This window comes from Vipera berus, assembly GCF_964194415.1.
Source record: "Vipera berus genome assembly, chromosome: 1".
NCBI lineage: Eukaryota > Metazoa > Chordata > Lepidosauria > Squamata > Viperidae > Vipera > Vipera berus.
This window is the reverse complement of record NC_138202.1, coordinates 356,533,468-356,550,044: the sequence shown is the minus strand read 5'-3', so window position 1 is coordinate 356,550,044 and position 16,577 is coordinate 356,533,468. Positions and strand designations below refer to the sequence as shown.

General features: G+C 43.6%; 1 protein-coding gene across 1 annotated transcript in view; it reads left to right on the top strand.

Moving 5' to 3' along the window:
• The window catches only part of BCAS3 (BCAS3 microtubule associated cell migration factor), a 720,894-nt gene that overhangs the window by 336,527 nt on the left and 367,790 nt on the right, over positions 1 to 16,577 (top strand). The window contains exon 17 of the mRNA XM_081346686.1: positions 4,127 to 4,277. Coding sequence (XP_081202812.1) covers positions 4,127 to 4,277 — 151 coding nt within the window. The remainder of the gene's footprint in view (positions 1 to 4,126; positions 4,278 to 16,577) is intronic.

Sequence of the window (16,577 nt, the reverse complement as noted above, 5' to 3'; positions counted from 1 at the left end):
TAACCAACTGTGAATACACGTTAAATCCTATCGCACTTTAACTCCCCTTATACATAGGTAAATAATAATAATACATCTTATAATTCTAATATTCATTCATATGCTAAATGAAATTTTTTAGTCCCATATTTATTCTGAATATATTCAATCCATCTTCTCCATTCCGAAATAATCTCTCTTGCGATTGTTCTTTCAGGTATGCTGAAATTTTTGCCATTTCTGCCAAGTGTGAAACTTTTAAAGTCCACTCTTCTATAGTAGGCAGTTCCTCCTTCTTCCAATATTGTGAAACCAAAAGTCTTGCTGCCATTATTAAATTCAACATCAACTTAGTTTCTATAACAGTACAATCAGTAATAATACCCAATAAGAATAACTGTGGAGTAAACCTTATCTTTTTCTTAAATATCTTCTGCATGTTCATAAAGTCTACGCTTCTTGAACCAGGAAAATGAAAGTCGTGCTGCTTATTTAGAAAGGGCCCAAAGGTTAACCTCGGGAGAGCTCTTTTGAATTGAACAAATAATTTTTTGTTAGCAGGAACAAGGTCTGGGATGAAGTGTTCCAAATGTAAGGAGCTAGTGAGGTGGTGACATCGACAAACGGTGGAAGACAACACAAAGAAGAGGAGTGGTGTCAACCTGTTCTCCACGCCACCTGAAGGCAGGACAAGAAGCAATGGATGGAAACTAATGAAGGAGAGAAGCAACCTGGAATTAAGGAGACATTTCCTGACAGTGAGAACAATTAACCAGTGGAACAACCTGCCTCCAAAAGTTGTGGGTACTCCATCATTGGAGGTGTTTAAGAATAGATTGGACAACCATTTGTCTGGAATGGTAGAGGATCTTCTACTTGAACAGGGGGATGTACATTAAACTAGAAGACCTCTCAGCTCCCTTCCAACTCTCTTATTCTGTTAAGAGCTAGGGATGACATGATGGCAGTTGTCCAGTAGATGAGGAGTTGCCACAAAAAAGAAGTGGGTCAATCTATTCTCCAAAGCGCCCGAAGGCAGGACAAGAAGCAACGGATGGAAACTAACCAAAGAGAGAAGCAACCTGGAACTAAGGAGAAACTTCCTAACAGTGAGAACAATTAGCCAGTGGAACTGCTTTCCTCCAGAAGTCGTGGATGCTCCATCACTGGAGGATTTTAAGAAGAGTCTGGACAGCCACTTGTCTGAAATGGTATAGGACAGGGGTCAGCAACCTGAAACAGTGAAAGAGCCACTCGGTACCAGTTCCCTCACAAAAGGAAAAACTGGGAGCCGCAAAAAATGTGTTCACATGCGCGTACATGCGCGCATGCGCAGAACAGGGTTTGACTGAAGAGTGGAGCCAAGGCGAGATATGCACCTACCCTGCATATTTGAATTGATTGGTTGAACTTTTTTAGTCCCACTTTTTTTTTTTTGGACTGCACATGGCAGAGGACTGGGAGCCGCAGGAGACGGCTGAAAGAGCCGCATGCGGCTCCGGAGCCGCAGGTTGCAGACCTGTGGTATAGGATATCCTGCTTGAACAGGGGGTTGGACTAGAAGATTTCCAAGGTCCCTTCCAATTCTGTTATTCTGTTGTCAGAACAGGACGATAAGAAAGAAGAAAGCAGCAAATGCACTTCAAGTTAATCATAAATTCAGGGATTTTGGATTGTAGAACAAGGAGCTCTGATGCAACGGGTGAATCGGGAGTCATTGCAGGAGAAGGAGTGGCAGAACCTGGGGCCGGAGTCAAAAGAGGAATCAGCCTTGAATCGCTACGTAGCCACAAATGGGACTAATTCCAACTTCCCTTGAATTCTGTGGACCTTTATCTAACTCCAAGACAGTGGAAGAGCGATCAGGGACATGGGTGGGGGGAATGACAAGAGAAAGAGCAAAGTCCATCATGCCATCAATATTATTTAGCATCCTCACAGCAGAGTATAGCAACAATTGATTGCTTGTTGTCGCCAGTGTGTGGGGAGTTCCTCCCTCCCTTTCTCCCTCCCTTCCTCCCTCCCTTTCTCCCTCCCTCCTTCCTTCCTTCCTTCCCTCCCTCCCTCCTTCTTTCCTTCCTTTCTTCCTCCCTCCCCTCCCTCCCCCTCCTCCTCCTTCCTTCCCTCCCTCCCTCCCTCCCTCCTTTTTTCCTCTATCCATCTTCCTTTCTCCTCTTCTTCCTTCCTCCCTCCCTCCCTTTTTTTCTTTCCTTTCCTTTTTATTTTAAATAACCACATTGTATGTTTTTCTACATTTTTATTAAATCCTGTTCGCTTTAAGAAACTGCAGGTGCAGTTAAGGAACAGCACGGCCTCAAACTTTTGTGTTTTGTTTGTAATTATTTGAAACAGACAGTTATTTTATCAGGTTTATCACGTTTCCCAAAGGGACAATATTTGCAAAATGCACACTTTGAAAAAAGCCTGGACTTTTTTTTGGACTGTGCAGAAACGGACAGATTTACGTTGAAAAAGAAAGAGAGAAAATTCAGGATACTTCAGAACAGGGGATATACATTTTATCAATGGCTAGAAAAACGAAGTGAAAGGAATTTAGCATGTATTAGTAAGCTAAACATTGGAGCCCAGACAACATGTTGCTTATAAAATATTAAAGGATTTGTGATTATAAAAAAATAATAATCAAATATTGTTAAAAAAGAAGCCTGGGCAGATATTAATGGAAAAAACACTTAACCACAACTGAGCAATTTTCCATGAAATTGCTCGTCAGATTTCTATCCGAACAGACGTGATCGGCATTCTGAAATCACGGAAGGAGAAGGACTAACTGGATTTCAAACTTCACTAAATGGCTTGAAGCAGTTCTTGCAAGGTTAAGTGTAATGCCATATATATCCTTAAATGTATGTTTGGAGAGCAAATAAACATTTATACATTTAAAGATAGAAATGGCAGATTCACTGCAGATATGGAAAGGAACAAAATCACAGCGTGAAAATCGGGGAAAGCGATACAGGCCTGAAATGATGTAATTCTGGGTTTAGTGTACTTCAGCTCTACCGATTTTAATGGTTCAAGCACAATTAATTCTGTACAGTCTGGCGAAGAGTAAATTGTAGCGTTTTTTGTTTGTAATATGCAATCCCAATCTTAGTTTTAGGAGTTTATTTTAAATTAAATATTTTTAAATTCAGAAACTTGGCCACTGAGTCATACTTATGACAGATGCAGTGTCCTGGCATCACCACATCCCCTTTTGTGGCCTTTTGACAATCAAAGTGAGGGGGGAGGCGGGCAAAGCCACATTCACTTCACAACCCTGTTACTGACTTAACAGCTGCATTGTGGCAAGAAAAGTTGTAAAATGGGGGCAAAACTCACTTAAAAACTGTCTTGCTTATAAATATATCTGGATGAACAATTATATTGTTTGTTTATATATATGTGTGTGTGTGTGTGTGTGTGTGTGTAAATTTTTTGGATTGCTAACAAAGAATTAAAGGGAGACTGATATGGCCATTTCAAACTCATTTGTTCTCATCAGTCAGCCATACCCTTCTGAGATTCGAACCTGGGCCGACTGCACATTAGGCAGTTGTTTAACCTCTAGGCCACAGGCCCTTTCTTGCTTTGTTAGCTGAGAGGCAAGGGAGATATGTGTTAAGTATTTGTTAAGTATTTTAGAATACCTTGCAAGGCCCAAATACGGGCCAAATCTTGTTGCCTGTATCAGCCTAACCTAAGGCCATCCACAAGCTGTAGTCACAACTGTGACAACTCATTATTTGTATAAATTTTTTGGATTGCTAACAAAGAATTAGAAGGGTATGGCTGACTGATGAGAACAAATGAGTTTGAAATGGCCATATCAGTCTCCCTTTAATTCTTTGTTAGCAATCCAAAAAATTTACACAAATAATGAGTTGTCACAGTTGTGACTACAGCTTGTGGATGGCCTTAGGTTAGGCTGATACAGGCAATAAGATTTGGCCCGTATTTGGGCCTTGCAAGGTATTCTAAAATACTTAACAAATACTTAACACACACACACACACACACACACACATATATATATATATATATATATATATATATATATATATATATATATATATATATGAATATAATTATTATAATATATAATGACTACATCTGAATGAACTCTCCTTCTGTCTCCCATAAGGTAAACTGAACAGTCAAGATTCTTACAACAATTTCACCAACAATAATCCGGGAAACCCTCGTCTCTCCCCACTCCCAAGTCTCACCGTGATGGTGCCTCTTGCTCAGATCAAACAGCCCATGACTCTGGGAACCATCACCAAACGTTCGGGGTAAGTGGAGTGGTTTTAAGTGGTGATTTGTCTGTCTCCCTCCCTCCCTTCCTCCCTCCCTTCTTTCTTTCTCATCTCCTTCCTTCCTTTTCTTTCTCATCTTCCTTTCTCCTCTTTCTCTCCTTCCTTTCCTTTCTTCCTTTTCTTTCTCATCTCCTTCCTTCCTTCCTTCCTTCCTTCCTTCCTTCCTTCCTTCCTTCCTTCCTTCCTTCCTTCCTTCCTTCCTTCCTTCCTTCCTTCCTTCCTTCCTTCCTTCCTTCCTTCCTCTCTCCCCAGAAAGCCCTGTTCAATATGGCCTATGATAGAGTTTTCAGAGGAATCTGAACGTTTCAATTTTTAATTATGTTTTCTCAAATTTTCATTTTCCTTATTTTTTTCCAGTTCATGTATACTTTCTTTACTCTTAGCCTGACATTACTTTGAAGCTTGGTATATCCTACTGAGTTATTATTAAAAAAATAGATCTGCTTTGAATTGTTCAGAGCTTTTAAACATTCGATAAATCAGGCGATTTATCCATTTAATACTTTGCCTCTTTTTTTGGCACATTTGCTTTCCCAAAGCATCTTAAAACTGGTTGGAAAAGCAATATAGGTAGTCTTTGACTTGCAACCCTTCAGAGTTACAAAGGGATTGAAAAATGTCACTTATGACCGTTTTTCACACTTACAACCGTTGCAGCATCCCCATGGCCACATGATCAAAATTCAGACACCTGGCAACTGACTCATATTTATGACGGTTGCAGTGTCCTGGGGGGAGGGTCATGTGATCGCCTTTTGCAACCTTCTGACAAGCAAAGCCAATGGAGAAGCCAGATTCACTTAACAACCGTGGTTTTATCTTAGCAACTGCAATGATTCACTTAACAACTATGGCAAGAAAGATTATAAAATGGGGGCAAAACTCACTTAACAACTGTCTTGCTTAGCAGCATAAATTTTGGGCACCATTGTGCTCATTGGAAGAGGACTATCTGTACTGGCAAGCAAGATATTACTGAATTTCAAGCAATTGAATGACATCTTCCTGAACTATAGAAAATGCGTAATTTCAACTTCATGCAATAATTAGTATCTGATGAAGCCATTATTTAAGGAGTGAAATAAAATGAATCCAAACCAACTGAAGTTTTTAAAACTTCTCCAAACAAGCTAAAAGATAATTCAGAATATGTTTCTCAGGAAGGCATTATCCAACAGGAGGTCACTGCAGAAAAGTTACTTTCCTTAATAATTTGTAAAATGAATAAGTCTTATAAACTAGCATAGCCCAAGTTCAAACTTATTAAACCTCCCTTGCCGCCCACCCCATTTATAAAAACAACAAGAAATTGTTGAGCAACCAAAATGTGGAAATGGGTGAAAGGTGTTTTTAATCTACATATAACCATTTAGAATAGAGAAGAGAAGAGTAGCTAGAGATCAAATTGCCAACATTCGCTGGATCATGGAGAAAGCTGCGGAGTTCCAGAAAAACATCTACTTCTGCTTCATTGACTATGCTAAAGCATTTGATTGTGTGGATCACAACAAACTGTGGCCAGTTCTTAAAGAGATGGGAGTACCAGACCATCTTATTTGTCTCTTGAGAAACCTATATGCGGGTCAAGAAGCAACAGTGAGAACTGCACACGGAACCACTGATTGGTTCAAAATTGGGAAAGGAGTCCGGCAAGGCTGTATACTGTCGCCCTGCCTATTTAACTTATATGCAAAGCACATCATAAGAAAGGCAGGGCTAGATGAATCAAAAGTTGGAATTAAGATTGCCGGGAGAAATATCAACAACCTAAGATATGCAGATGATACCACTCTAATGGCAGAAAGTGAAGAGGAACTAAAGAGCCTCTTGTTGCGAGTGAAGAAGGAGAGTGCAAAAGTTGGGTTGAAACTAAACATTAAGAAAACCAAGATCATGGCATCCGGCCCTCTCAATTCCTGGCAAATAGATGGGGAAGAAATGGAGGTAGTGACAGATTTTATTTTCCTGGGCTCCAAGATCACTGCAGATGGGGACTGTAGCCAAGAAATTAAAAGACGCTTGCTCCTTGGGAGGAAAGCCATGGCAAATCTAGACAGCACACTAAAAAGCAGAGACATCACCCTGCCAACAAAAGTGCGTATAGTCAAGGCTATGGTCTTCCCAGCTGCAATGTATGGCTGTGAAAGTTGCACCATAAGAAAGGCTGAGCACCAAAGAATTGAGGCCTTTGAACTGTGGTGGTGGAGAAGACTCCTGTGAGTCCCTTGGACTGCAAGGCGATCAAACCGGTCAGTCCTAGAGGAGATCAACCCTGACTGCTCTTTAGAAGGCCAGATTCTGAAGTTGAAACTCAAATACTTTGGCCACTTAATGAGAAGGAAGGACTCACTGGAGAAGAGCCTCATGCTGGGAAAGGTTGAGGGCAAGAGAAGAAGGGGACGAGAGAGAACGAGGTGGCTGGATGGAGTCACTGAAGCAGTAGGCGTGAGCTTAAATGGACTCCAGAAGATGGTAGAGGACAGGAAGGCCTGGAGGAACGTTTTCCATGGGGTCACGATGGGTCGGACATGACTTCGCAGCTAACAACAAGAGTAGAGTAGAGTAGAATAGATTTGACTCTTTATTGAGAATAGAATAGAATAGAAAATAGAATAGAATAGAATAGAATAGTGGGGGAAAGAGGCAAGAAGGTGACAACTAACAGGGAGAAAGCAGAACTATTTAACTCGTTTTTTGCATCTGTCTTTACACAAAGGGAAAAAACAGTTCAACCTACCCAAACCAGTGCCATAAAAAACAGAATAGAAACGCAAGTTAAGATAGGCAAGAAAATGGTAAGTGAACACCTGTCCAGCCTAGAGGAGTTCAAATCACCAGGACCAGATGGATTACACCCCAAGGTTCTCAAGGAACTGGCAGACGTGATCTCAGAACCACTGAACTATATTTTTCAAAGATCCTGGAGCACTGGGGAACTGCCAGAGGACTGGAAGAGAGCTGATGTAGTTCCCATCTTCAAAAAAGGGAGAAAAATAGATCCAGAATAGAATAGAGCTGGAAGGGACCTTGGAGGTCTTCTAGTCCAGCCCCCTGCTCAAGCAGGAGAACCCATACCATCTCAGACAGGTGATTGTCCAGTCTCTTTTTAAAGACCTTTAGTGATGGAGCGACCACGATTTCCGGTGGCAAGCTGTTCCATTGGTTGATTATCTTCACTGTCAGGAAGTTTCTCCTTAATTCCAGGTTGCTTCTCTCTTTGATCAGCTTTCAACCATTGTTCCTCGTCCTGCCCTCTGGTGCTTTGGTGAACAACCTGGTCCCCTCTTCTTTGTGGCAGCCCCTCAGATACTGTAATATTGCTATCATGTCCCCCCTGTTTCTTCTTTTCTTTAGACTAAGCAAACCATTTGTCCAAGGAGTCATATTTTTTAAATGTTCTTTTATTGTTGATGCCCAATACACCTTGACCTTGTCTTCAGCATAGCTCACGACAAATACAGGTAGCCCTCAACCTAACAACAGTTCGTTTAGGGACCGCTCGAAGTTCCAACAGCACTGAAAAAAATGCGACTGGTGGCCGTTTTTCACTCCTACCACCGTTGCCGCATCCCCACGGTCATGTGATCAAAATCCAGACGCTTGGCAACTGACATGTACATACGACGGTTGTAGTGTCCCAGAGTCGTGTCATCCCCTTTTGTGACCTTTCGACAAGCAAACATCAGCGGGGAAGCCGGATTCGCTGCTAATTTGTTTGTTGTGCCCGTCTTTTTTCCATCCGGGGATTCGGCTTCCTTCGGCCTTCATTTCTGCATCCTCCATGCAAGGCCAAACCAAGCTCCGTGGGACATCTGCCCACCTCACCCGGCTCCGTCATCCCGTGGTTGTCGGTTTTTCGTTGTTGGGTTGTTTTTTTTGCTCTTTTCCCCAAAACAGGAAGGACAAGGTGGATTAAAGGGCCTCTTTGCGTGTCAAAATGCCTGGTGTTTCCTCAAAAAGCCACAGGACTGAAATGCCTCCGTGTCTCTATGAAGCAGCTCCAGATTTGATCATGCTTAATTTCCCTCCTCTGCTTCAGGATGCTTGTCAAGTTCAGAGCAGCTTTCTTTTCTTTTCTTATAATTTTCCAGGCTTTCCAAGGCTTGAATTGTTAACCTTCCGGATTTGTAAAGGGGAAAAAAAAGAGAGAAGGGTAACATTCAGTTGGAAACTTTATCAAGGAAAGAACCAGTCTGGAAGTAAAGAGAGATTTCCTTACAGTGAGAAGAGTTAGGGGTAGTTCTCGGCTTACGACAGTTCATTTAGTGACTTAGTTCAAAGTTATAAGGGTGCTGAAAAAAAAGGGACAGGACCGTTTTTCACGCTTAGGACCGTCGCAGCATCCCCGTGGTCATGTGATCAAAATTCAGACCTCTGGCAACAGACTCATATTTATGAGTCAGAAGGTCATGAAAGGGGATCACACCGCCCTGGGACACTGGTTGCAGTGTCCCAGGGCGGTGTGATCCCCTTTCGTGACCTCCTGACAAGCAAAGTCAATGGGGGAAGCCAGATTCACTTAACAACCGTGTTACTAACTTATCAACTGCAGTGATTCACTTAACAACTGTGACAAGAAAGGTAGTAAAATGGGACAAAACTCACTTAACAAATCTCTTGCTTAGCAACACTGGGCTCAGTTGTGGTCGTAGGTTTGAGGACTACCTGTAATCAGTTGAAGACTTGCCCTCAGAAGCTGTGGGTGATACTGCTAAGCTTGTAAGCCGCCCTGAGTCTTCGGAGAAGGGCGGGATATAAATGCAATAAAAATAAAAAAAATAAAAAAAAAATAAAATAAAACACTGGAAGTCTTTAAGAAGAGTCTGGACAGCCATTTGTCTGAAATGGTATAGGGTTTCCTGCCTGAGAAGCGGGTTGGACTAGAAGACCTCCAAGGTCCCTTCCAACTCTATTATACTGTTACTGTGTTAAACCTGTCCGTATCCTCCTAGCGTAGATATCCTCCAGTTGTATCAGCTGGTTCTGTGCATATACAAATGATTCATGACGTTTCATCCTTTGCATTATAAATCAAAATACTAGAACATGATTGATATGCAGGAAGCTAAGATCTGAGTAGTTCTAAGTAGTTGCTTCCAGCCTGTGAAGGCCCTCCTCAACAGCAGTAATTGAGAGATCGAGATCTAGGTGTCCTAGTGGATCACTGCTTAATTAGGAGCCAGCCGTGTGCTGCAGCTGCCAAAAAAGCCAACACAGTCCTAGACTGCATTAACAGAGGGATAGAATCAAGTTCACGTGAAGTGTTAATACCACTTTACAAAGCCTTGGTAAGGCCACACTTGGAATATGGCATCCAGTTTTGCTTAGCATGATGTAAAAAAGATGTTGAGACTCTGGAAAGAGTGCAGAGAAGAGCAACAAAGATGATCAGGGGATTGTAGGCTAAAACATACAAGGAATGGTTGCTGGAATTGGGTATGTCCAGTTTAATGAAGAGAAGGACAAAGGGGGACATGACAGCAAGTCTTCCAATATCTCAGGGGCTGCCCCAAAGAAGAGGGAGTCAAGCTAGTCTCCAAAGCCCCTGAAAGCAGGACAAGAAGCAACGGATGGAAACTCATCAAAGAGAGAAGCAACCTAGAACTAAGGAGAAATTTCCTGACAGTGAGGACAGTTAACCAGTGGAACAACCTGCCTCCAGAAGTGGTGAATGCTCCAACACTGGAAGTTTTTAAGAAGAGACTGGATGGTCATTGGTCTGAAATGATGTAGAGTTTCCTGCCTGAGCAGGGGGGTTGGACTAGATGACCTCCAAGGTCCCTTCCAACTCTGTTATTCTGTTAATCAAGGAAAGGAAGCCACCTAGAACTAAGGAATTTATCAGTGGAACGGCTTGCCTCCAAAAGTTGGGAATGCTCCAACCCTGGAGGTTTTCAAGAAGAGAACTGGACGGCTATTCGTCCGAAATGCTTGAACAGGGAAGTTGGACTACAAATCCCCCAAGGAAGACATTTGCCTCTTTTGATGCAGAGCGAGAGAAAAGAAGTGGAGAACAACTTTGTGCACGCTTGCGTCGGGGTAACACAGTCATGCAGATCAACTCTGAAATGGGCATATTAGAAAGAACATGTGGATTTTGTACTTGGAGTTGATTCTGCCTGACGCAGACAGGGACGCCTCTGGACTATAGTCTTATCATCCCTGGGCACGATCCAAGACATGCCTCTGAGCCCACAGGCAGAAGTCCCACAGGAGATGTGTCTCCAGGGCTGCTTCCTTCTGAAGTGAGAAAAGCCCAGATATTTTGGAGATGGGGATAACAGGAAGTTGTTTGTAGTGGAAGCATAGGGAAAAAACAGCTTGGCATCCCGGCTTCCTTCCACTTTCTTAATTATGGGAAGGAAGATCCAAATACTTCTGCTTTAAGCCATCAGTGGGAAATGTATCAATGCACAAAAAAAGAAGGCTCTGAATTAGGGGTGTTCAACTACGGCCGCTTTAAGACTTGTGGACTTCAACTCCCAGAATCCCCCAGCCAGCGTGGGGAATTCTGGGAGTTGAAGTCCACAAGCCTTAAAGTAGCCAAGGTTGGATACCCCTGGTCTAAATAAAAGCTTCTTTCATTTTATTTTTTGAGTCTGCCATCAGTAGGGAACTGGGAGCGTTAAGGAACTTTGGGATCGGAGGACTTGAGTGGGAGATGACAGCTGTCCATCCCAGTTTCAATCTCTACTCCCTGAACTGGGAGCAACTGGCTTGTTTAATTTAGTGGGGCTCATTTTGGATTAGACAGGTATGGAATTGCAGTCTCTCTAGCTGTTGTTTTCCTCTGAAAACAATGGGATCTGGAAGGGTTTGCATTTTCGGTTGGTTCGTGATTAGTTCTTATTCTAAGAATTTAGAATTTCTAAGAACTAAATTGAAAACAACTTCACCCATGTAAATATACGTACACAGAATGTTTCGGGTGATTGTGTGTGGTTTTGTGAAGCTGGGAACGTCAAGTTTGAAGAGGAAATGCTTAGCCAGTTTGGTCTAATAGCTAAGATACCAGGATAGAAAGCGGGAGACTGTGAGTTCTAGTGCAGCCTAATGAAAGCCTCAGCATGACTTTGGGCAAACCATCAGGAGACGGTGAGTTCTAGTCCCACCTTAGGCAAGAATGCCTCTGTGTTACTTTGGACCAATAATCGGGAGACTGTGAGTTCTAGATTTGCATTAGCCATGAAAATTGGCTGGGTGACTTTGGGCCAGTCAGGAGGAGACTGTGAGTTCTAGTTCTGCCTTAGCCATGAAACCTGGCTGGGTGACTTTGGGCCAATCAGGAGGATACTGTGAGTTCCGCGTTAGCCATGAAACCTGGCCGGGTGACTTTGGGCCAATCAGGAGGAGACTGTGAGTTCTAGTTCCGCCTTAGCCATGAAACCTGGCCGGGTGACTTTGGGCCTATCAGGAGGAGACTGTGAGTTCTAGTTCCGCCTTAGCCATGAAAACTGGCTAGGTGACTTTGGGCCTATCAGGAGGAGACTGTGAGTTCTAGTTCCGCCTTAGCCATGAAACCTGGCCGGGTGACTTTGGGCCAATCAGGAGGAGACTGTGAGTTCTAGTTCCGCCTTTGCCCTGAAACCTGGCCGGGTGACTTTGGGCCTATCAGGAGGAGACTGTGAGTTCTAGTTCCGCCTTAGCCCTGAAACCTGGCCGGGTGACTTTGGGCCAATCAGGAGGAGACAGTGAATTCTAGTCCCGCCTTAGCCATGGATGCCAGTTAGGTGACTTTGGGCCAGCCCCTCTCTCTCAGCTCAACCCAGTGGTGGGATTCAAACAGGTGAACAACCGGTTCTCTGTGTGGATGCCCCTTCCGGAAGTCCATTCTGGGCCTGGGCAACAAAAAATTAAGCTACCGGTTCTGCCGAAGTGGTGCGAACTGGCTGAATCCCACCACTGGCCCAACCTACGTCCCAGGATTGTTGTTGCGGTGAAAATAGGAGGAAGGTGTGTCCGACAAGTTGGCTGGCTTGAGTTTTTTTTGTAAAAATAATCAAAGGCAGGAGGCAAACAATGAATAACTAAATAACTAAGTAAGTACGTAAGTTGCTGATGCATTGGGCCTGCAAATTCAGTCATCGGACAACTGAACGGAAAGCTCTTTGGGAAAGGAGGAATGAACTGAACGTGGATATTCCCTGTTTTAGGCATGCCTCAAATGGCCAAATTGAGACAGCAGCCTGAACTGAACCTCCAGGGGACACGGCGTGTGCTTTAACATATTTAACATCTGCCTTCCTATTTCGCCCAACACAGAGCAATCCGAGCCTGCAATAATAGAAAAAAAAAGGCAGGGCAGGGACCATCTGCCTCGGCTCCCAGACGCCCGAGTAGGCCGCGTGGCTAGTTGCAAACGGCACTCACCACATGCATTTACACCTATGTGGACAACACCTTTAAGGGGTGCTCCAAGGAAACTGCCCCCCCCCTTTGTCACCCTTGCTTGACTGGAGAGAAGGGGGTCCGTGAAATCACACAGGTTCCTGGGTGGCAGATGCATTAAATCTTGTTGATCCCTCCTCTTCCTCTTGTCCAGTTCACTCCTTCACCCAGGAACCTTTGAGGTTTCAAGGAGTCGAACGGTCACTAAATGAGTGGTTGTAAGTTAGGAGAGAGCTGAAAGCCAGAGGAACAAAGCAGGTGCCTTAAAATCTGCTGTGTCCCTCCAGGTTTCAGTTGTCTCCTAACCTACATTTAGCCAGGAACATCCAGGCAGTAATACAGGCAGTCCTCATTTAGTGACCGTTCGACTCCTTGAAACCTCAAAGGGATCAAAAAGATTTAATGCATCTGCCACCCAGGAACCTTTGTGATTTCACGGACCCCCTTCTCTCCAGTCAAGCAAGAGTGACAAAGGGGGGGGGCAGTTTCCTTGGAGCACCCCTTAAAGGTGTTGTCCACATAGGTGTAAATGCATGTGGTGAGTGCCGTTTGCAACTAGCCACGCGGCCTACTCGCGGCACTGGGAAAAAGTGACTTACGTCCATTTATCACACTTACGACCCTTGCAGCATTCCCCCCCCCCCCCATGGTCATGCGATCAGAATTCAGACACTTGACAACCGACTCATGACGGTCGCAGTGTCCCGGGATCCCCTTTTGCGACCTTCTGACGAGCAAAGTCAAGGGGGACGCCAGGTTCACTTAACAACCGTGTGACTAACTTAACAGCCGCAGTGATTCACTTAACAACTTGGGCAAGAAAAGTTGTAAAATGGCGCAAAATTCTTTCTTTCTTCTTTTTTTTGGGCTTAACAGTGGAAAGTTTGGGCTGCATAGTAGCTGTAAGGTGATCAGGATGATATATATGATCTCCTGCCCTGAGAAGGTTTGGACCAGAACGGGCGGTCTCCAACCTTGCCAGTTTTGCGGACCGATGGGTGGGGAGAAGGGATGGTTCCGGGTGAGCGGCGGGAGAGCGCGCTGGTGCACGCAGTTCCATTTTTGCAGGCGGCAGGAGAAGAAGAAGAAGAAGAAGAAGAAGAAGAAGAAGAAGAAGAAGAAGAAGAAGAAGAAGAAGAAGAAGAAGAAGAAGAAGAAGAAGAAGAAGAAGAAGAAGAAGAAGAAGAAAGCTGGAAGGGACCTTGGAGGTCTTCTAGTCCAGCCCCCAGCTTAAGCAGGAGACCCTATACCCTTTCAGACAAATGGCTGTCTAGTCTCTCTTTAAAACCCTCCAGTCGTGAAGCACCTACAATTTCTGGAGGCAAGTTGTTCCACTGGTTAATTGTCCTCACTGTTAGGAAGTTTCTCCTTAATTCCAGGTTGCTTCTCTCCTTGATTAGTTTCCATCCGTTGCTTTTTTTCTTGCCTTCTGGTGCTTTGGGAAATAAATTGATCCCCCTCTTCTTTGTGGCAGGCCCTCAAATACTGGAATATTGCTATCATGTCCCCCCCCCCAGTCCTTCTTTTTCTAGCCTAGCCAAACCCAAATCCATCAACTGTTCTTCCTATGTTGCAGTCTCCAGGCCTTTAATTGTCTTAGTTGCTCTTCTCCGCACTTTTGCCAAAATCTCAACATCTTTTTTTTTTGTAATGAAGTGACCCAAACTGGATGCAGGATTCCAGGTGTGGCCTTACTAAGGCTTTACTAAGCCTGACTCAAAAGCCTTACTAAGCTGTACTCAAACGCCTTGCTAAGGCTTTTGTCTTTGAAGGCTGGGTTCCCCAAAGTCTTCTTCTGTGAAAGCATGCCCTGAGGACTCCTGCTTTGGGCGGGGTCAGACTAGAAGACCTCCGAGGGTCCCTTCCAGCCCTATGATTCTACGAAAGGAGCTGCTGGGTGCAGCCCAGGGCCCTTTCGACCACAAAGTCTGAAACTCTGGAAGAGATTTGCTGTGTAATTGGGGAGAGGGTAGGAGACAAGAGAGAAAGAAAAGATCTCATCTCTAGAGATCCCAAACCGTCAACCGAGTGCAACGATTTTGGATTCCGAGCCCCGGAAATTGAAGGCTTGCTCGGCTTCCAGGACCTAACCTTTGCCCGGCCCTGCAAAACTGTAGCTAGTGAGAAGTTTCGCCCACCCTGTGGAGTCCTCCCCGTGTTTGTTTTTGCAGTAGGGAAAGAGGAATGCAGATAACGCTGTTTTTGTTACATGTCCGATTTGTTCATAAAATCGCTGATATCCGTCTGATCTCTTTTGAACTCTGGAGACTTTAATCCTTTCCAGGACCTGTTAGCGGTGCAGACAAAAGGAGGGGGATGTCGGAGGGGGGGGGCAGGAGACGAGGAGCAATCCCAGCTGTATAGGAAATAACAAAGAAAGACTAAAGCCAAATTCCAAGAAGAAAACAAAACAAAAGAAAAGAAAAATATAATTGAATTAAATTCACTTTTCAAAACACAGCAAAGAAAGCAGAGGCGACAGGCTTATGGAAAACGTTTTCGCCAACGAGAACGCTTCGGAAGAATGCACCGGATCGGGAAATTCAGATTTGAAGGACATGTTATCCCAGGGATCCAGAAGGAGAATGCTGTAAAATCAATTTGGGGGGGGGGGACACGGTTCATTTCCCTCAGTTTGGGCCTCAAAAGGAAGGCCGGAAGCACAGACACACATGAAAACTCTCCCAGATTCCTAGATGTAAACGTGAAAAGATGGGATCCTTCATGCCCTCTGAACTTGGTTCTCTTCTTGCGGACATTTTTTTACCCAGCTAGGTAACATCATCAAGTATCTAATAATAATAATAATAATAATAATAATAATAATAATAATAATAATAATAATAATAATAATAATAATAATAATAATAATATAATAATAATAATAATAATAATAATAATAATAATAATAATAATAATAATAATAATAATAATAATAATAATAATAATAATAATAATAATAAGAAGAAGAAGAAGAAGAAGTAGTAGTAGTTGGAAGGGACCTTGGAGGTCATCTAGTCCAACCCACTGCTCAGGCAAGAATATGAGAATGTTAGCGTTAGAAGGGAGTGGGGCTTGCTGTCTGTTTATATACTAGTGGCTTGCCTTGTCAGTGTTTGATGCGAGTGATCTTGGTTGGTCCTGGATTAGGCTGCAGTTTACTGTTTGTCCGTTTGACTGAGTTGGTAGATCCTTGATTGGGGTAGTCTTTGCTTCTTGATTGTTTGTCTTCAAATTAACCTTGGTGTTAATCTCGGCTTAGCTGGGCGTTGATTGCTGAGCAGGAGGTGTTTTAGCCTTTTTGATTGTCTCTTTCCAATAGCATGTAGATGTTGTTTATCTCAGTGTGCCTGTGGATGGCCACTTTGCCTGAGTGCCAGGCTTTCCAGGAATTCTCTAGCGTTTGTGCACTTAGCTTTGTCCAGGATGCTCACAGCTTCCCAGCTGAATTTATGGTTGAGTCTGTTTACAGCAGGGGTCTTCCAACTTGGCCCTTTTGTGACCTGTGGACTTCAACTCCCAGAATTCCTCAGCCAGGCTGAAGTCCACAAGTCATAAAAGGGCCAAGTTGGAAGACCCTTGGCTTACATGTTGTGCGATTTTCATCATGTCTTCTGACTGTTAGTTGTTTATAGTTGCCCTTTGCTTGACTTCTGCCTGTTTGTTTTACGTGGCGGGCTTAGGGTAACCTGTGTAGATGACTCCTGTTTTTAATTCTGGGCTTGCTGGGTCTCTGCCATTGGGAGGAAAATCTATACTACAATACGTAGTGTAGACGAGAATGCTAGTATTTGCTACTATTAAAGATGCTAATAAATCGAAAGATCTGGCTTGGTTGTGTCTGAAGGCAACTTCCTATGTTCTAGTTCAGACATGTCAAACACAAGG